The sequence below is a fragment of the Tiliqua scincoides genome, chromosome 11 (genome assembly GCF_035046505.1).
Source record: "Tiliqua scincoides isolate rTilSci1 chromosome 11, rTilSci1.hap2, whole genome shotgun sequence".
NCBI classification, from domain to species: domain Eukaryota; kingdom Metazoa; phylum Chordata; class Lepidosauria; order Squamata; family Scincidae; genus Tiliqua; species Tiliqua scincoides.
This window is the reverse complement of record NC_089831.1, coordinates 2,725,064-2,743,311: the sequence shown is the minus strand read 5'-3', so window position 1 is coordinate 2,743,311 and position 18,248 is coordinate 2,725,064. Positions and strand designations below refer to the sequence as shown.

Genomic DNA, 18,248 nt, shown 5'->3' with positions numbered 1-18,248 from the left:
CCTACAGGCTGGTAGCAGCTCCTTGAGATTTCAAGCTCAGGGGTCTTTTTCGGTTCTTCCTGGGGATGCTCTAGAGACTGAACCTGAACCTTCTGTAGGAAATGCAGAGACCCTGAACTGAACTACAACCCCTTCCTAAACTTCAAAATTTGCATGCATCTTTATGCACCTCTATACATACATGCATATCAAGGAACAACCAAAGTTCCATCCCTGATATATAAGCAAGCGCTCTGAGGATTATAGTCCGAAACACTTGCTTTTCTTTGTCTTCCCAGCTCCTTCTCTTAAATTAATATATTAGTTGACCAAGGTATGTACAGCATTTGTTTGTGAAAGGCAGTGGCCAATTCTGTTAGCACTTTGGAGCAAGGAAAGGGTTGCACTTTCAAAAGTACATACAGTAATACTGATATGAAATCACAAGAAGTTTTAAAAAAAATTGTCTCATTTCTATGAAGGCAAAATCAATCACTTACTGACACTTGCAAATTGTGACACTCCCTTTGTTGCATTGTTCGTATCCATTGTCTGTGGGACCAATTTTACAAAAATGAGAAAAAAGCCTCCTCTAGTAGATCATCTCACTCAGGGCTGGTGCCAGCCTGTGGGGTGCCCTTAAGCATAGCCCTGTGCTAGCTCTCCCAATGACCACCCACGCTGCCCCCTGCCCCTCACTGTTTGCTTTCAACTTTAACCTGCGTGCCAACCTCTGCTGCCCACCCACCTATCCCTGGCTTCTTTACTTCATTGGGGACCACCTTGTTTTTATCCAACACCTCCCCCAATCTGTTTTGATTTGTCAGATTTTTCAATACACCTCTTTTACTTCTATGATTGTGCTGTCCTGAACTCAGTCCACTTGGGAGGAAGAATGACAGGACCATTGCATCTTGGACAACTGTGTCCTGGTCAAATATATCCGGGTATTGGACATTTTTATCCATTTTTTGGCATTCCTGGACAATTGTGTTCCAATATATTTATATTAGATGTACTTTTTAAAAAAAAACACAAAGGTAGGGTTAGAGCTGGGATAAGAAGCTTAGGACAGATAACATGGGATTTGTTGCCAAGTTATCGTGGGATGAAGATACCTGGGACACAAAAAAACCCCAGACTTGAATGTCCCCAGATGACAATGACTGGAACATATTTGACCAGGACACAGTTTTCCAGGACTCAGATACCCTAGTATCGGGAAGAAGCAGATTTGCTACACCTACCAGATCGCTCAAGTTCTTCCACTAGCTAGTTTAAAGTAGGGACTTTAAAGTCCCTACTTCAACCAGTAAGAGAATGAAGGGCCTAGCATTGCTGACCACTAGGCATCACTCCTGTTTTGCCTCCAACTTTTCTTACACCCCCTGTTATTCTTGCTGCTACCAAACCACAAATTTTAAAGAAAGACAAATTTGCAGAAAGAGAACTATTTCTGGTATTAAGAAGTATGCGCGCACATGCCTGAAAGGGTTAACTGATATTTGCAAAATGACCCATGTAGACTTTTGCACAGGTTGACTAATCTTCCCTTGGGGTATCAGGGCATAGTTGTTGGCACAACCCAAAATCCAGATAAAGCCGTTTACTGTGGTGTGTCCCAGAGATACGGTGTCACCCAACAAGCAAGACATATTTCTGTGAAATGTCGTACACACCTACAGCCAAGATATAAAAGTTTGAAGCCTCCATACCTGTGTTCCATTTGCTCCCTAGCCTCTTGCTCTTATTGGAAAGAAAAATGATCCGGCTTGTGAGTATATTCGACACGTTCTCCTCTTTAGCAAAAATTGACATATTTAGACACAATTTTGGGTGGTGAGAACTCTTTGGGGGGGCGGGGGGGCGGGAACCATCACATGCCATTCTCCAGTGAGTGACATGGGAGGAAGCCAGTGTTCCTTGCCCCAAACTCATTGGGGTTTTTTCTCTTGTTTGGTTGAATGAACCAAAGAACAAATTTGGTAAGGCAGTTTGGTAATTGCAGACATTTGTTTGAGAATCATGCATCCCATGATGTCACCAGGAGGTGCAAGGGTGTGGACCACACTGGGTAACACCATCGGGGCTGACACCAAACACTCCAGAGCCCAGGTCTACCTAGTAGACCTAACTATCCCATCAGACTTTTCTCCCACAAGTCCAGGTCTACTGAGCTTTCAAAGGTGGAGCCCAGGTCTACCCACCTGATAAATATGACCTCCTGCTTGGCCTGGCCTTCATCTCTCGCTCTCTGTAAGACCAGGTCTACCCAACAGGAGGGTGGGAGATGGCCAGCTGGGCAGATTGGGTGTACCTAGAGTTCCAGGGCAGACACAGTCCATGGGTGACACCATGACTTACTGGGTGACACCAACCCTAGTGATGCCAGTGCATGCATCTAGGACCAATGCAAGACATTTTAATTCTTAAGTCAGAAAAACCAAAATGGCAACCATGCTTACACTGATTAGCTTTGAGCATAAGCCACTTGGAAATCGTCTTCCTCAAGAGCCCATTGAAATGAATGGGAGCTACCTAAGAGCATGGGACTTGCAAAGAGAACACCTTGGTGGCTTAGATCTCTCTGCCTCCCTCTCCACTCACCTTAATGGCACACCAGACCCACAACCTCAGGACCAGGCTTTGCTTGGAGGAAAAGAGGCATTAATGGGAAAAGAAATATTTTTCCCCAAATTGAATTTCTTAATGCAACCAAGATTCAATCCAATCTTATACTCCCATTTGTAAAACTTACGTGCTCAAATAATTAGAATGGCAGAGAGGAAAACGAGGGAAGAGAGAAAAGTCATGAATCTTCAGTTCGGGACTGCAACACTGCCAGGAATTCTAATGTTTATCATTGGTCTAAATTGTTTAGCATCATATCCACGGCTAGGCTATCCACGTGCACTCCATGTGCGTGGATCTCCGCACACATCCTTCTGTGGATCAGGTGGCTAGTGCTGGATCGGGGGGCATCTCATATGGAACAGAAGTTTATAAAAGGGGGACTCTAGATTCTAAAAGCTGGAATAATATAGCTATGGACCCAGGTTCGAGGAGAAATCATGCCCAGTTTCGTAGGCCTGGGGCAATGGCGTAGCTAGAAAGGGTGCAAAGCACTAAGTTTCACATGGACTCTCATGGCTGCGTGCAAGTGGCCCCTCCCCCTCCTTTTTGGAGCCATTCCCGGAGCCTCCTCCAATGGGGAGGAAGAAGGGCCACTTGCACGCCACCGTGAAGTTCCCTGCAAAACATAGTACTTTGCACCCCCTCTAGCTATGCCACTGGCCTGGGTTTGCTATCCCCAGATGCTACCTGGATTCCTGGAACACCCCTGACAGCATTTAGGCAAGCATTGAAAACCAGGTTCTTGTGTATTGAAACTGCTCTTGGGTTAATTGTATCATTGCTTTTAATTGTTGCTAACCATATTGTTGTTTTTTCAAACCAAAACATGGAATTGCCTTCCATCTAAAAAACAAATAAATGCATTTCTACTGAAGAATAACGTGAACCTTTTTCTTCCAGCTTGCACTAATCGCCGTGGTAGGATTCTTCTGGAGTCCTGCTCTAGCAAGTTTCCAGGTAAATGGAATTGTCCCCACTCCAGTACAACCCTAATTCCCCTACAAACAAAGAACAACTATGAAATGTGGGAATTTGAATGGCATATTTGGGCCAATCCAAGACTTCCCAAGACTTCCTCCGACAGCAGCATTTTTAACGTTTTTCTTCTCATGGTGCCCTGCCCTCTACAGTCTTCTCTGTGGTCTTCACCTCTTGTGATGCTTCCAGATTAGTCTGGGTTTTGCAGTTCTGTTTCTAGGGCAACTGTTTATACCAGCCATTTACAACCACTGTGCGGTGGCACACTGGTGTGCTGCAAATGGTCTGCAAGTGTGCTGCGGGAGTTTGGGGAAGGGTCATTTATTAGTAGAGCCATTGGGGAATGTGAGCCCCCTACCAACAGCATGGTGTGCCTTGTCAATTGTCAAAAAACTGATGGTGTGCCTTGACAATTTTAGTACCTTGTCAGTGTGCAATGAGATGAAAAAGGTTGAAAATCACTGGTTTATAATAATGCAAGCAGAGGAAGAGGGGCAGAGAATTTGTTGCCACAGACAGTGGCCCCAGAAACAGAGCCACAGAACCTGGAAGGGTTTTTCAGCTCTTTTCACCCACTGTGCTCCAAAATCCCACAGCACACCTGCCGACCCTTCACACCACACCAGTTGAAAATCACTGCCCTATCTCCTCCACATGTCTGCTTCCACTTCACCCCCCTCTTCCTTTTCCAGTCCAGGAAATGGAAAGTGGTGGTGCTGGACGAGGCGTAGAGAGAGAACAGACGGAGATCGGTGCCCCCTACCCATCTGCTGCCTGAGACAATCACCTTAATTGGCCAGCCCAGGCCAGTAAAGGGCGCTGCAAAAAATCCATGAAATAATTAAAAGGCCCTCACTACCCAAAGTACTTATTTACCCAGAGGAAAAGCATGCATGTCTCTGCAGGCCTTGCTGTTTAATCATGCCCTCATTTCCTTCCCTTCAGCCTCCAGTCTAGAGGTGGCTATTCTGCCATGAGATTATTCTGTCATACCTGATGGAGATGGGTAGCAGCCTTGGTGGAGGTTGCCCATTGCCCCTCTATATGAATCATTTGCTCCAGGCACACCATCTTCCAATAATAAGGCACTCGAGCAGAAGCAGACTGGCTCTCCTGTTGGCAGTTCAAGTGCATCCTTTTGGAGTATGCTATTCTTGCTTGCTCCAAAAGGAAATCTGTCTGGGTATCCCTTTATTGCCCTTATTTCCTCCGTTGCACATCCGTGTCTTGTTCGGCCGTGAACATAAAGAAATGTGTGCTTTTTTATCCTCAGACCTACAGCATCCCAAGCATCGATGGCGACTACATTGAGCAAACAGTGACCATAGACAATGTGGGCCAAATAGCCAATATCCATGTGTATGGCGGACTCTGCTCCTCTGACACCATTTTTGACTACAAACATGTAAGTAACCTGGAGAAACTCTTCAGGCTTCTCTCAGTTGATACCAGGGAGTCAAACCATTAAAAGCTATGGCTCATTTCTGGTTCTGGGTCACAATGTTTGTTAACTCCCTGTATCCATTCCAGTTCAGACACTCCCTATCAAAAGTGGTTTGGTAACTGGTTCTGACATGTTGAACCAGTTTAGAGGCCGCTAGTGTGGAATGATTTCAATCTATTTTGCTTAGGCTGTAACTCTATAAAAAGAAAATAATGATAATTGTTTTCCTTGAGAAAATATTTAAAGCATTGAATTTTCAAAGTCCCCCCCCCCCCACAAGATATATACAACAGGATTAAAATAGCTTGAAAATAAAATGTAAGTTGTACAACTGAAATCTTGTTTGGATTTTATGTGTTCCAATTTGCTACCTATTCAGGGTCAAGGCAGTGAACTCTGCAGTGCTTTGTGTGTCTACTCAGAAGAAAACCCCATTGAGTTAAATAAGACTGACTGCTTCGTAAATGGGTATAGGATTGCAGCCACTGGGATTTTAGGGTTGGGGTTCAGTCCCCGGTTCACTGAAGAAGCTTTTCTGAACAGGTTTTGGGGTTTAGATCCAGGTTTGCCTCAACCTCAAATTCTCTACTGCCTGAACCTGTAGTGGCAGGGTAAGGAACCCCAGGAAGGTTGGCTTTTGGGACCCCATAGCTGCCAGCCATTGCTCAGTTACTCCTCTGCTTTTGTGACCCCCAGGGCTACATTGCCACCAGGCTGTTTTCCCGACGGGCCTGCTTCATCTTGAAAATGGAACCAAACTACATTATGCAGCTGGAAGACATTGGACGACTTGCTTACGAAAAACAGGTAGCTGCAGGGTAATTAGAAAAGGGGTGCTTGTTCACAACAGGCTGTCAACATAGTGGATGGCAACAGGAGGCCTCACTGCTTCTCTGTACCCGAACCATCAAATCCAGGACATCTGAACTGGCATCTGAATCTTACCTCCTATGTAGAAATATCTAGAACTATAGCCCTGTTCTGGAAGAAAATCAAAAGCAGACTGAAGCAACACTTTGTATGAGATGTAGAACCAGTTTTTTTGAGTTATAGGAAAGCATCTTTAGGAACAGAATGGTTGGTACTCAGCAATCTTGGAAAATCCATTCTGGATTTTTGGGAGTATATTATGGATGCAAAAACAAACAAAAAACAACAACACAGAGCATGTACAATACCCTTTTAAGACAGCAGCATGAACTGCATAACTTTACCACAACCTGGGAGAATTGAGAGTTTAATGGTCAGGACTGTTTGCCAAAGCCACACAGTGGCTGTGGCCATCCAACATCCATTTAAGGTTCATGCTGGACCCTGGATTACTCCCTGCTACACAACATAGACCATACTAAGCTAGTTGGAACATTGGAACATTGGCCTTCAGATTTCAGAAGCCTCCTAGATGTTTGCATCAACCAGAATAGATTCAATTCAGGGTCCTAAGAAATAAGCTAGAGGAGACCTGGGTGGTTCCATCTTCTGTAGTTCAGAGAAGAATCCTTCACTATCCTCTCCCCAGGTGCTGAAAGAGGACCTGCCACTCACTGTATAGCTGGGAAGGTCAAAAGAGGGCAGGTTGGCCTCAGTGGTGCTGAGAGATGAACCGCCAAAGACCTTCCTGGATGGGCAGGAAGGTTCAAGTAAAGGAGGGTGTCTTTGGGCTTGTGCATCCTTCAGCGCACCAAGGGCAGGGGCCTTTGAGGAAGCCCACTGCAGTTGGGGAAGGCAGGAGAAAGCAGGAATGTCTTGAGCCTGCTGTCTTGGACTTCAGGAGTTTACCCCCTGAGACCTCAGGGGCCTGCAGGCCATTGGTCAGTGCCCAACCTGGACACTTTCTGATGATGCTCATGGCCACACCCACCTGATTATCTTCCTTTTTAATAAAAAAAAAGTGTTCTTCTTTCAGATGATGAGCCAGATGGTGTCCCCCAAGAATGTATGGGTGCAATATGAACCCAGCAACTCTTTCTTTGGAGAAATCAAGGAGTGGCTTGAATTTGGGAGTTCTATTGAGAAGCTCTGCAAGAATGTCCCCGTTTACAGAGTTGAAAAAATTGACAGTGAGTAATTTTTGGATGGATCCAGACACTGGAGACAGAGAGGCACACTCCCTTGAGACAGGCGTGTGAGTCGTGCGAGAATACTAGCTGAGACCTTGCCTCCCCTGCAGGGTCACACTGTGCCAGTTCTCTTTGGGATTTATTGTCACATCCTGAGCACAGAATACATGGGCATCTGTGTTCAAACGGGGTTGGGGGAATGAGGCTATCCATCACAAAGGCTTCCAGCTTTGAAGCACCCTCCAAAGAAGTTCTGTGGCAACGTTCACCCACAGGCCTTTCTCGCGACCAACTATTAGGATGTCTGTGTCTAAAGAGAGGGGTCATAGCTCCATAACACAGCATCTGTTCACATGCAGGAACGTCCATGTTCTGTCCTTGGTTCTGTACTGCAGATCAGGGTGGGGAAAAAAATCCTTGCCCAAAATGAAAACCCCGGATTGCTCCATGCTACGCAACATAGACCATACTAAGCTAGTTGGAACATTGGCCTGAGGTAGCTTCAGATTTCAGAAGCCTCCTAGATGTTTGCATCTACCAGAATAGATTCAATTCAGGGTCCTGAGAAATAAGCTAGAGGAGACCTGGGTGGTTCCATCTTCTGTAGTTCAGAGAAGAATGAAAAGTGAGAGAAGACACCTGTTGTCCACTGTGCCAAGCACATGAGGATGGAGAAAGCTTCCAACTTTTGACTAACCAGCTTCTGTCTCTTGTTTCCCATCTAGGAGGCGTACATGGAGGTACCTGTGTCAAGGCAGGGATCTTAGGCATTCTGGGCATTTCAATTTGTGGGAAAGTCAATCTGTGAGCCTGACCTCACTAGGCTGTCATTCCCAAGTTCTTGTGCCAATGAACCAGCTTCCCACCTCCTTGTGAATTTGGAAAGGATCTCAGTGCAAATTTTTCAGGATGGTCCTTGTGCTTCCCTTGAATGCTGCAAACTCCAGAGCTGCTAATAAAAAAGAGCAATTTCCCAAGTCTTGTGGTTTTTATTTTGCAAGTCATTTAAAACAGGAGTAGGCAGATCTAGGGGTTGGGGGGCCAAATTTGGCTGTCACTGTCAGGGATTAAAGGCCTGGGATTTATCATGCCTAACGGTGCAGTCCTATCCAATTTTATAGCACACATAGCTGTGCCAGTGGGGTGCGTGCTGCATCCTGCAGTTGGGGGGCAATTGCGGAGGACTTTCCAAGGTAAGGCAATGCTTGTTCCCTTACCTCAGAGTTGCATCGCCCTGAACTTGGTGCTGGAAAGTTGGTTAGAATTGCACCCTAAGGCACTCACCTGCTGTCAGGCCCACTGGGATACAGGTCCTAGGGGAATACACTCACCCAAGGAAGCGGTGGGAACAGAAACACATGCAAGCACATGCCACAGAGATGTGCTTCCAAGTGGGTGCATCTCTTTTTCATCAGCTACACAGGTGGGTGACACTGGTTGGGACTGGGATGCGCAGGGAGGGTCTCGTGTACTGTTTTCCAACTGCAAATGCCACATGTACCCCCCAAGCTGCAATTGCTGCTGAAGTGGCAATTCAGGCAAGTCTGTTTTTGAGCGACTTCAAGGGGACAGAAACTGCTGGAGAACTGCACAGGGAAAGAGCAAACACCTCACACATCCCAGTGGCAACTGGCTTGCCCCCTTGAGCACTTGTTGTTGATGAAAATGGGAGCAGGCATCCGGAGCGCAAGTTTGCAGGCATGCCTAGTTTGGCTCTAAGATAGCTATTTTGAACCAGTGTGTTCTGTTGTGGCACATTGGTGTGTGGCAAAAGGCCAGGTGTGCCAAGGGAGTGTGGAGCACAGTGGCTGAAAATCACTGAAAAACCCATCCAGGTTCTGTGACTCTTTCTAGGGCAACTGTCCGTAGTAACAAATTGGCTCTGCTGGCAGAGGAAGGGGGAAGGACAACTTGTTAGTAGAGGCAGTTGCCTTAGAAGCAGAACTCTGAAGCAGGGCCTCTGAGAGGAATTTTATCAGGGGGCACAAAGTTTCCTTTGGGCCCCTTTGAGCAGAATGGAGGCAGGGAGGGGCAAAACAGGGTGGGCGGCACACTCTTTCATGGCAAGCAGATCCACAAGCCAAAGACGTAATGCAGCAGGCCAGTTTCCTCCCAGAACTGACACTATGTTAAGGAGTGTCATGAATGCACTCCTCAGCCAAGCACATATGGCTCACCAATACCTGCAGTCTCAAGCTCATGGTAGTGTCCCCAGCATCCTGTGTGGGCAACAAGTCTGAGTAGTTAGGAAAATGTACGTTCCCGGAAAATTTCTGGGCCTCCTCCTTTGGCTCCTGGGCCCCCTTTTTGACACTGGGCCTGGGTACAAATTACCCCCTTTACCCCCTCTCCTAGGCCCTGCTCTGAAGAATATTCTGGAAGCCCCAAGTGACATCGCAAGAGGCCAAAGAACACAGAGAAGACCATAGAGGTCAGTATGCATGAAAAGAAAAATGTTGAAAATCACTGCTTTAATTGTTCAAGGGCATAATATTTCAATATGTGTGTGACTAGATGGTACAGACATCTAGATGGTACAGTCATGGTACAGATCCTAGAAATACAAAAATTAATTTCAGCCTAATCTGGACTAGGCCCATTCAGTCTTTAAAATGGTCTGTAGAGCATCAAGAATGATGTGTGTTTTCACTGGTCCCATCACACAAGCACGTGCTAGTGGTCAGGTGCTCAAGTTTGAGAAGAGCATGAGAATCTATGCACCAGCTCTATTTTCTTTTTTCCAACAATGGCCAGTAAGCTCATTGGTTCCATCCAGTCTTAAAAGGTGCTACACGCTCTGAGGACAGTCCCTGTTCAGCAGTGACATCAGCAGTATCCCTTAATCTTCTGGATTGAGGAGATCTGTATTATTCCCTCCCCACAACTAGGAAAAAATCTGCTGACAGGGAGAGATTTATAGAGCAAAACAAAACACAAGAGGGAAGTTCCTCTGCCCAGTCTTTCATCCACATTGCAACTTTGGAGGCTGCATTGTGTAAAAGAAAAAAAAAATAAGAAGGAAAAACTATTCTCAGCTGAGTCTTGGATGCCATTTGGCCACTTCTGTTCTTCTTTCAACCTTTCAGTTGAAACCATCTTTCAAACACTGAGTACAGGAAAGTTAAAAGCCATTTACTTTGTGAAAGCTTTTTTTATTTAGCTGCTGGAAGCTAGCCTTTTAAACCAGGGAACACAAACAATGGCCCAATTGCATGATTCAAGGAGACACAAAGTCCGTTTGGAAGATGGGGAAGGGGAAAAACTCCGATTAATTGCTCTGTGGGTTGCTGGACGACTGGCTGAACTTCTTAGCAACTAGGAATATGACCACAAAGATAGATGGCAGCGAAGCGATGGATCCCGGCATTGGTGCAGCTTGAACTGAGCACTTGAAGGTTTTTGCCTGGGAAAGAAAGAAAGCACATAAGGATCAAGCGAACAGCAGATACTGGAGAGGCTGTTGCTCAATCACAGGCCTATGGAGACTGGGCAACAACAGCATGCTTTATACCTTCAGCAGCCAGTGCCCCCCTCCCCCCTATGCTTCAAGCAGGGTCAGCCTGGACCAAATGCTAACCTAATTTGTAGCAGGTTTGTCATGTTTTTCTTCTAGAGAATACAGTACTAGAAATTGGGGGGGGGGGGGAGAGAACGAGAGATGGGCAAATCCAGCAGGGCTTTACTCAAGGAGTCTTTAGGCTCTGCTCCATTTAACTTGACTCAAAGACGAGTCCTAACGGGTGAACTTTCTGAGTCACAACCTTGCTCCTGTGATGCGTAGTATGAGGGGAGTCCTCTACACAAATGCTCAATAGGATATCCAAATTGAGCGACGTTCTGGACACGGGTCTTGCCAATCAGGAAAGAGACGGCCTGGGCTGGAGGAGTGCCCTTCGCTAGCTGCGCCGAGGCAGGCTGAAAAAGAGGGAGATCGGTCCTAGGAAGTCGCTGTGATTTGGGGTCATCTGGGCAAAAGAATTGCTTAGAGGTGCTCCAGTTGTACCACCTCGACAAGCCTGGTCACTTGCCATTTCCAAACTGCAACCCAGGAATTCCTTCTTTAAATCTGTTACTGAGTGAGGGTTAGGATGAAACTGCATGTTGTAGCAAACGATCCTAATGAATTTAGTCAGAGGCATAACTGGAAGGTGTGCTCCCCGGCGGGCACACCTTCCAGGGTCCCCCCCCCCCATTCTTCTGAATGTGACTGAAGCTGTGTACTGGTCATATCCAGAGTGTGATCTGAGGCCCAGGAGGGTTTGCCTAGGCCTGAGAAGGCCTTCTAAAGCCTTAAAACATCACTTTCAGCTTTTCAAAAAAACTGGAAGTGGCCTTCTAAGGCCTCCCAGAGGCGGAGGCCTTCAGATCACCCTCCAGACACAACCAGAGCACAATTTCGATTGTGTTCAGAGGGGGTGGAGGGGCAAACAAGGGGGGCAGAACCCCAGTGGCTGTGGCAGGGCTGGCATTGCCACCTCCCAGAAGAGTGCCACAGGGGTCCTGTGAACCCTCTGACCCCCCCTCAGTTATGCTACTGAATTTGGTCAGTGGCGGACCTCCCCAGCCAAGGTCCTGTGGGCTATCGCTGCCCTCCTGCATGCAAATTCATCCCCCCCCCACTCACTGAGGCTCATGGAGCCTCGCGCAACCCAAGGCTGCATCAGGGAAGCCTCTCTTAGGTTCCCTAATGCTATAAATTGCTTCCAGAAAACCGGCTTGCGCCTGGGGCATTTGCCCCATAGAACATAATAGAGGGTTCGCAGCTGGATTTAGTTTTGCTGTGGGAAACAGCTGCTACTGGGGGGAGCAGCACTCCAGACTGGGACTGTGGCACAGGAGGTGGGGCTGCCATTTGGAACTATCCTTCTGGGTCAAATGGAAGTCTCAGAGGGATCCAGATCTGAAGGTAAGTAGTGCCAGGGATCCCAGTCCAAGTCCTCCCTCATGGCAGCTTTTTGCCATAGTACATAAGGCTGAGTATGTTAATGTATTGCATAGTTTGGCCATCAGAAGTGTCTTTTTTCCTATTTCTCCCACCAAGTTCTGCTATCAACCGTCTGTCTACAAGCAGCACACCCTGGAGTCACCTGTGCTCCTTACACCAGGTAGGGGAGTGGTTCAGAGGTGACAGGCAGCAGGACTGGGAACTTCAGCAACAGGTTTAAAAATAATGGAAGTAGAATTCATCTAGCAATCCCATGGGCATCTTACCTTCTGCTCTTTGAAATTGTGGAGTGCCTCCAAATTTGGGAATGCCTCCAGATCCATTGTGGCCACCACACAAACCCTTTTGTGAAATAACCTGGTGGCAAAAAGTCCCTAGAAAAGACCAAAAACCAGACACTTATCCTCAGACATTCAGTACGCAGGCCTACAAAAAAATACTAACAAAAAACACCTTTTTCAGTTGCCAATGATGTTTGAACAAATTTAGAATATTTTTGAAGTGCTGAATCCAAAAATGGCCTCGGTTCTGCACAATTGGCTCTAGGTTTGGGGGTATGGCATAGCCACCTTATACGCTGATTCAAGAAGCTTCCATGTGAGGGGCTTCTTCACAAGGAAGCTGCTTGAATCAGTATATAAGCTGGTTATGCCAACCTAGAGCCAACTGTGCAAAACTGAGGCCATTTTTGGTTTCAGCACCACAAATACACCCAAGAAAAGGTCTAACTTTTACAACAATGAAATGTGTGCAGGCCTATGCTATGCATGCAGATATCAGTTTCTGTACAGGCCCTGGCTGCAATGACCAGCTGTGGGTGTCTCGTTTCTTACCGTTTTGTAATTCCAAACTGCGTCCCATCCCACCCGTCCGTTGTAGCTGCGAATAAGGGCAACGTGGTCCTGCTGGTTGACAGATACAGTCTGATGGGTGTTGCTATCACCTGGTTTTTGGCTGCTTCCATCAACAGCCTGAATTTTTAAAAAGTGAAACAAAAACAGATTATTTTCCATATCAGATTCCTCAACTGTGGATTTTTCTCCTGTTGTAACTACCTGGTATATGGGAGGGCACTCCCTGGATTTTCTACATCAGGTACCAAAATATTCTATTCCACCCCGCTTTGGTTTTATATCACATTTTCCACCTCTTCGAGCAGCAAGCTGTTCCAGGGCAGAACTATAGGGGTGTGGCTTCCTTTGTGGAGATTACTGGAGATCTATGGTGATCATGTAGTATTTGTGGTACAGTCATACCTTGGCATCCACAGGGCTTCCGTTTCAGAATCCTCTGCAGATGCCAAAACCCACAGATAAACAAATCCATGCATCAGAATTCACCAGACTGCAGAAACAGGCACTCTCCACTTATGTCCAGAGCTGTTTTGAGGCTTGGGGAGGCTGCGTGCCTCAAAAGGCCTTCTAGGACCTTAGAAAGGCACTTCTGGTTTTTCTGGAAAGAAAAGAAAAAAAGGAAGAACCTTTTGGGGCTTCAGAACACCTCTGGATGTGCCTGAAAATGCTTCCTGTCATGCCTGAAGAGTACAGGTCAGCCCTCCATGTAGGTCAGGGGATCCATGTTGAGTTGTCTCCGTGGATGAAAAATCTGTAGACGCAAAGGCAGGACCTGCACTTACAGCAAGTCCTCACTTAAAATTGTCAAATGTTTCTTGGAAACTGCATCTTCAAGCAAAATGACTTACAATGAAATCAATGGTATAGCTAGAGGGGGTGCAAAGCACTAAGGGCGCAATCCTAACAACTTTCCAGCACTAACATAGCTGTGCCAATGAGGTGTGCATTGCATCCTGCAGTGGGGAGGTAGTCAAGGGGGCCTCCTCAAGCTAAGGCAGTGGTTTTCAAACTCTCAGGGAGTGTTTGAACCGCAGTAAGTCTGGGGGGGGCGGCGAAGGCAGTGACTGGCAGTCACTGGAAGGCAGTGAAGCTCAGGGGGGCTGCAGGGACTGGGATATACTCACCAATCCCTGCAACAGCCTTTCCGGTATGCGGGGAGCCCTGCGCGAGCGTCAAAAGTGAAAGTGGAGCGATTGCACTCACTTCTGCAAAACCAGAAGTGGAGCGCGATCGCTCCACTCTCACTTCTGACGAGCTGGGGAGCCCTGCAGACTCTCACATAGGGCTCCCTGCACCCTGAGAAGGCTGCCGCGGGACTGGTGAGTGCATCCCAGTCCTTGTGGCCCCGTTAGCAATGCGATCCTGGGAATCATGCCTCCTCACTGCCCCTGCCCCTTAAAGGAGACAGAGGCTGGGCAAGTTTGTTGCCTTACCTTGGGGGCTGCATTGAGGCTAAGTCAGTACTGGAAAGTTGGTTAGGATTATGCCCTAAGTCTTGCAGGGAGCTTCAGCATGGCATGAAAGTGGTCCTTCCCCCCCTTCTGAGCCATTCCGGGCAGGGGGAACAAAACAGAGACATTTGCTTCTGTTTTGCTCCTCCATCTGGAATGGCTCTGAAGGGGAGGGGGAGGGACCGCTTGCACACCGCACTGAAGCACCCTGCAAAACTTAGTGCTTTGCACCCCATCTAGCTATGCCACTGAATGAAGCCAATTTTACCGTAGGCTAATGGATGTGTGTAAACAAGAGTTCCAACTGCATATTTCTGGTCACAAAAATATTGCCAAATGTCTTAATAAAGACCCAAAACACTTCTGACATTGAACAGTGAAATAAATGTGAGCTTTCCGGGCTGGAGAGAACCCACACAGACATGGGGAGAGCGTGCAAACCCCACACAAATGCAGGAACTCATTTTTTTTTCTCAACAACTTGGCACAATCCTAACCCCTTCTGTCAGTGCTTTCCAGGTCTGGCATAGCGGTGTCAGTGGGACGTGTGCTGCATCCTGCAGTTGAGTGTCACTCACAGAGGCCTCCTCAAAGTAAGGGAATGTTTTTTCCCTTACCTCAGGGCTGCATGGCCCTTATGTCAGTGCTGGAAAGCACTGACATAAGGGCTTAGGATTGCACCCTAAATGAAACAACTTTAAACAAAAGTGAAGACTTGCTGTATATAGATACAACAGAGGAGTTTGCAAGCAGAAGACACTCCACCCACATCAGATCTGCCCTTTCCCCTGTGTATTTCATCCAAATGCCTGTGGTTCCCAACTGTGAGCACCCATCACTCAGCCATCCTAGACTAACAAAAGGATAGTCATGCAGAAACTGGAACAGTTGATCGTGGGCAGAATCTCTGGACTGATAATAACCCCTGCTAATTGGGTAAGAGGCACTTTTTCAAGTGGGTGCTCCTCTTTTTAGCAGGGGGAGAGTAACTGGCCCACCTCACCCCAGCACTGTCTGTTCTAGTGGCTGTCTGCTGGTATTCATTTGCATCTTTTTATATTGTGAGCCCTTTTGGGACAGGGAGCCATTTAGTTATCTGATTTTTCTCTGTAAACCGCTTTGTGAACTTTTAGTTGAAAAGCGGTATATAAATACTGTTGATTGATTGATTGATTGATGAGAGTTAATCCAGAGCAGTGGGAAATGCTTAAAACAGTCACGCTTGTGCAGCTATTAAACACCCATATCTTACTTTGTTGTCACTGATTTGATTGTGCAACTGTTTCAATATTGGCTTTCTTTCTGCCCAGCGTGCCCAGAATTTATTTGGGCAGGACTCTGGGTACCTGTAGCAAATACCGGCCAGGTAGAAATTTAAGTAATTTAAGTTTAAATTAAAAAATTTAAGTTACGAGTAATTTAAGTTCTCATTGATTTCTCATTGATTTCTCAGTGATTAAGTTTTCTCATCGTAATTTAAGTTTTCTCATTGATTCATTGCCTTCCTAGGAAAAGTATCCTGGTTTAACCTCTTGGCTCTCAGGTGTCTGTTAAAATTGAGCTTGTAAAACCAGTGGCTAGCCAGCATATGGGATCAGCCCCTTGGCCCCCCCCCCCAAAATTTTTTTTTCAGCAAATGATGAACTTACATTGCTGCCTGAAGACAAAGTCAGGAAGACTCCCAGAGACACAGGAAGGATGACCTGAAGGAGAGACCAGTTGTGCTCATGAGATCATTGGATGCTCAGTGGCAGGTTGGGGATTTGAATGAAGAAACACAAAGTGTTTTCTGTGTCTGATTCCTACCCAGCAACTAGGAGGTAGGTACTCAGCCTCTAATCATAGAGTCTTCCTATCGCTTCTCATGCCCAGTGTCCATTGACAGACTGATTTTCTCATCTGTTCCTTCTTCCAAGCATCTTGTATGCTTATGTATCACTTATGAGAGGAAATAGTTTGGTGCAAATGACCAGTCATCATAAAGCAATTTTAATGAACTGAATGTGGGGGAAAGTTCCATCTGCACTTTATCCTACCCTGAAGCTCTTCAGAAGGAAGGAAGAGCTATGACAAAATGGATCACCATTCAAAAAAGTCTGAAAGTTGGTAACCTCATATACTTTTCTAATTCAGTGTGTTCTGCCTGCAAACAGGGAGACTAGATACAATGGATGATAGAGTGCCTGTACCTTTAACCATTATATAGAAGAGGGAATTTGGGCAGGCAGGTGCAGCTTTTTAAACTCTTCCATGTTGAGCTGCACCTGCCCAAATTCCCTCTTCTATTCACCCTGTGCTCCACTGTATCTGGTCACCCTGCCTGCAAAGCTCTCGGCCTCTTTACTGTGTAAGCATCTCAGAACTTCCTATCTTCTCCAAGAGCAACAATTTTCAACATTTTTCTTCTTATGGAACACTGACCTTAGTGGTCTCCTCTATGGTCTTTGTCTCTTGTGATGTCACTTCCAGCTTCTGGGATACTGTTTCAGGTTCTGCAGCTCTGTTTCTAGGGCAACTGTCTGTAGTGACAAAATGTATGTTCCTTTTCCTCCTTCAGCTCTACCAATTTATTACTACAAACAGTTATTCTAGAAACAGAAACAGAAGAATTTTTCAGTGATTTTCAACCCAAATTCCTGCAGCACATTAATGGGCCACTGCACACTGGTTGAAAATCACTGCCCAAGAAGCAAATTCATGGAGGACACATCTATTGTTAGCCATCACAGCAATGGAGTGGGATATAAAAAAAATGTACTTATGAATGAATAAATAAATGACACATAGTGCCTGCTACAAACCCTTGCTTCTGAGTCCTAGAAACAGCAGATATATCTAGGTCAGTGGTGGGATTCAAATAAATTAACAACAGGTTCTATGTCCTAATGAGCAACTCAGCTTCAATTGTCTGCTGCAAAGGAAGTTGAAAGACTACAGCTGCACTCCTATACTGTACAGTACACACTTTCCTGGGAGTAAGTTCCATTGAACATAATGGGACTTACTTCTGAGTAGACAGTCATAGGATTGCACTGTAACTTTAACCAAGTTACTGTAACCCAATGTCTAAATCCAAATTGCAAGGCTGCAATTCTGTCCTCTATAGTCATACTTACAGGCCTCTGGCCACTAGTTTCTAAGGAGGATAAACATGCGGCTAACACGCACACTTCACATGGACATTTTTTCTTGAATTCTCAAGGCAGTTGTATAATGAAATCAGGAAGGCACCAAGAAGAGGAGGTGGGAACTGCCAGGGCTCCAGGTTACCAACCTCTGGAGACACCACAGCAGCATAGCACCTTCACATCTGCACAAACCAACTTGCTGCACTGGGTTTTGAGCTGGGCCACCTTCCTTCTCAGTGGGAACTTGGTGATTTTTACCAGAGCAGTCAATCCTCTCAAGGATCTGGTTCACTTTTAGTGGTGAACATCTGGTCAGCAAAAGTGCACTGAGCACATAGTCTGACACCTCATCATCAACCAAAAGCAACAACAGCATAGTAACATCTTTATATCTCCCCTTCTTTTTTGTTCTATTACAGCATTCCTCAGCATCTGCCTCTCGCCTGCTGTACCATTTTGCATGGCCCACCTCTGGGAAGTACAACTGGAAGTAACTGGAATGACTTTATCACCAGTTATTTCCATACTAAGAGGCCAGACATGATGCAACAAACCACGGTAAGAGAGAGGCTCAGGCTACAATCCTATCCACTTTTTCCTGGTAGTAAGTCCCATTGACTATAATGGAACTTACGTCTGAGTAGACATGCATAGGCTTGGGCTCCCAGGGTAGATGGGAAGGCTTTTTTGAGTGCAAGAAAAGCAGAACTGAGCCTCCTACCACTGTTTGTTGCATCGTATTGCTGGTCTCACTGCCAGGCAGTGGAGGTCGGGG

General features: G+C 46.2%; 2 protein-coding genes across 3 annotated transcripts in view; one reads left to right on the top strand and one right to left on the bottom strand.

Annotated features, from left to right (window-relative positions):
• The first annotated feature begins 3,050 nt into the window (after positions 1–3,050).
• On the top strand, positions 3,051–7,903 carry GKN2 (gastrokine 2). Its single transcript, XM_066639637.1, has 6 exons — positions 3,051–3,062; positions 3,514–3,570; positions 4,865–4,996; positions 5,732–5,842; positions 6,942–7,095; positions 7,821–7,903. Exons 1-6 carry the CDS (start codon positions 3,051–3,053, stop codon positions 7,901–7,903), a joined length of 549 nt encoding a protein of 182 aa, XP_066495734.1.
• Positions 7,904–10,226: 2,323 nt separating this feature from the next.
• LOC136662224 (gastrokine-1-like) overlaps positions 10,227–18,248 on the bottom strand; it is a 27,304-nt gene continuing 19,282 nt past the window's right edge. For both annotated transcript variants that reach the window (XM_066639348.1, XM_066639349.1), the window contains exons 3-7: positions 15,995–16,048; positions 12,874–13,011; positions 12,307–12,414; positions 10,857–11,010; positions 10,227–10,498 (exon numbers count right to left, since the gene is read on the bottom strand). In XM_066639348.1, coding sequence (XP_066495445.1) covers positions 10,404–10,498; positions 10,857–11,010; positions 12,307–12,414; positions 12,874–13,011; positions 15,995–16,048 — 549 coding nt within the window. In that variant the 3' untranslated portion in view covers positions 10,227–10,403. The remainder of the gene's footprint in view (positions 10,499–10,856; positions 11,011–12,306; positions 12,415–12,873; positions 13,012–15,994; positions 16,049–18,248) is intronic.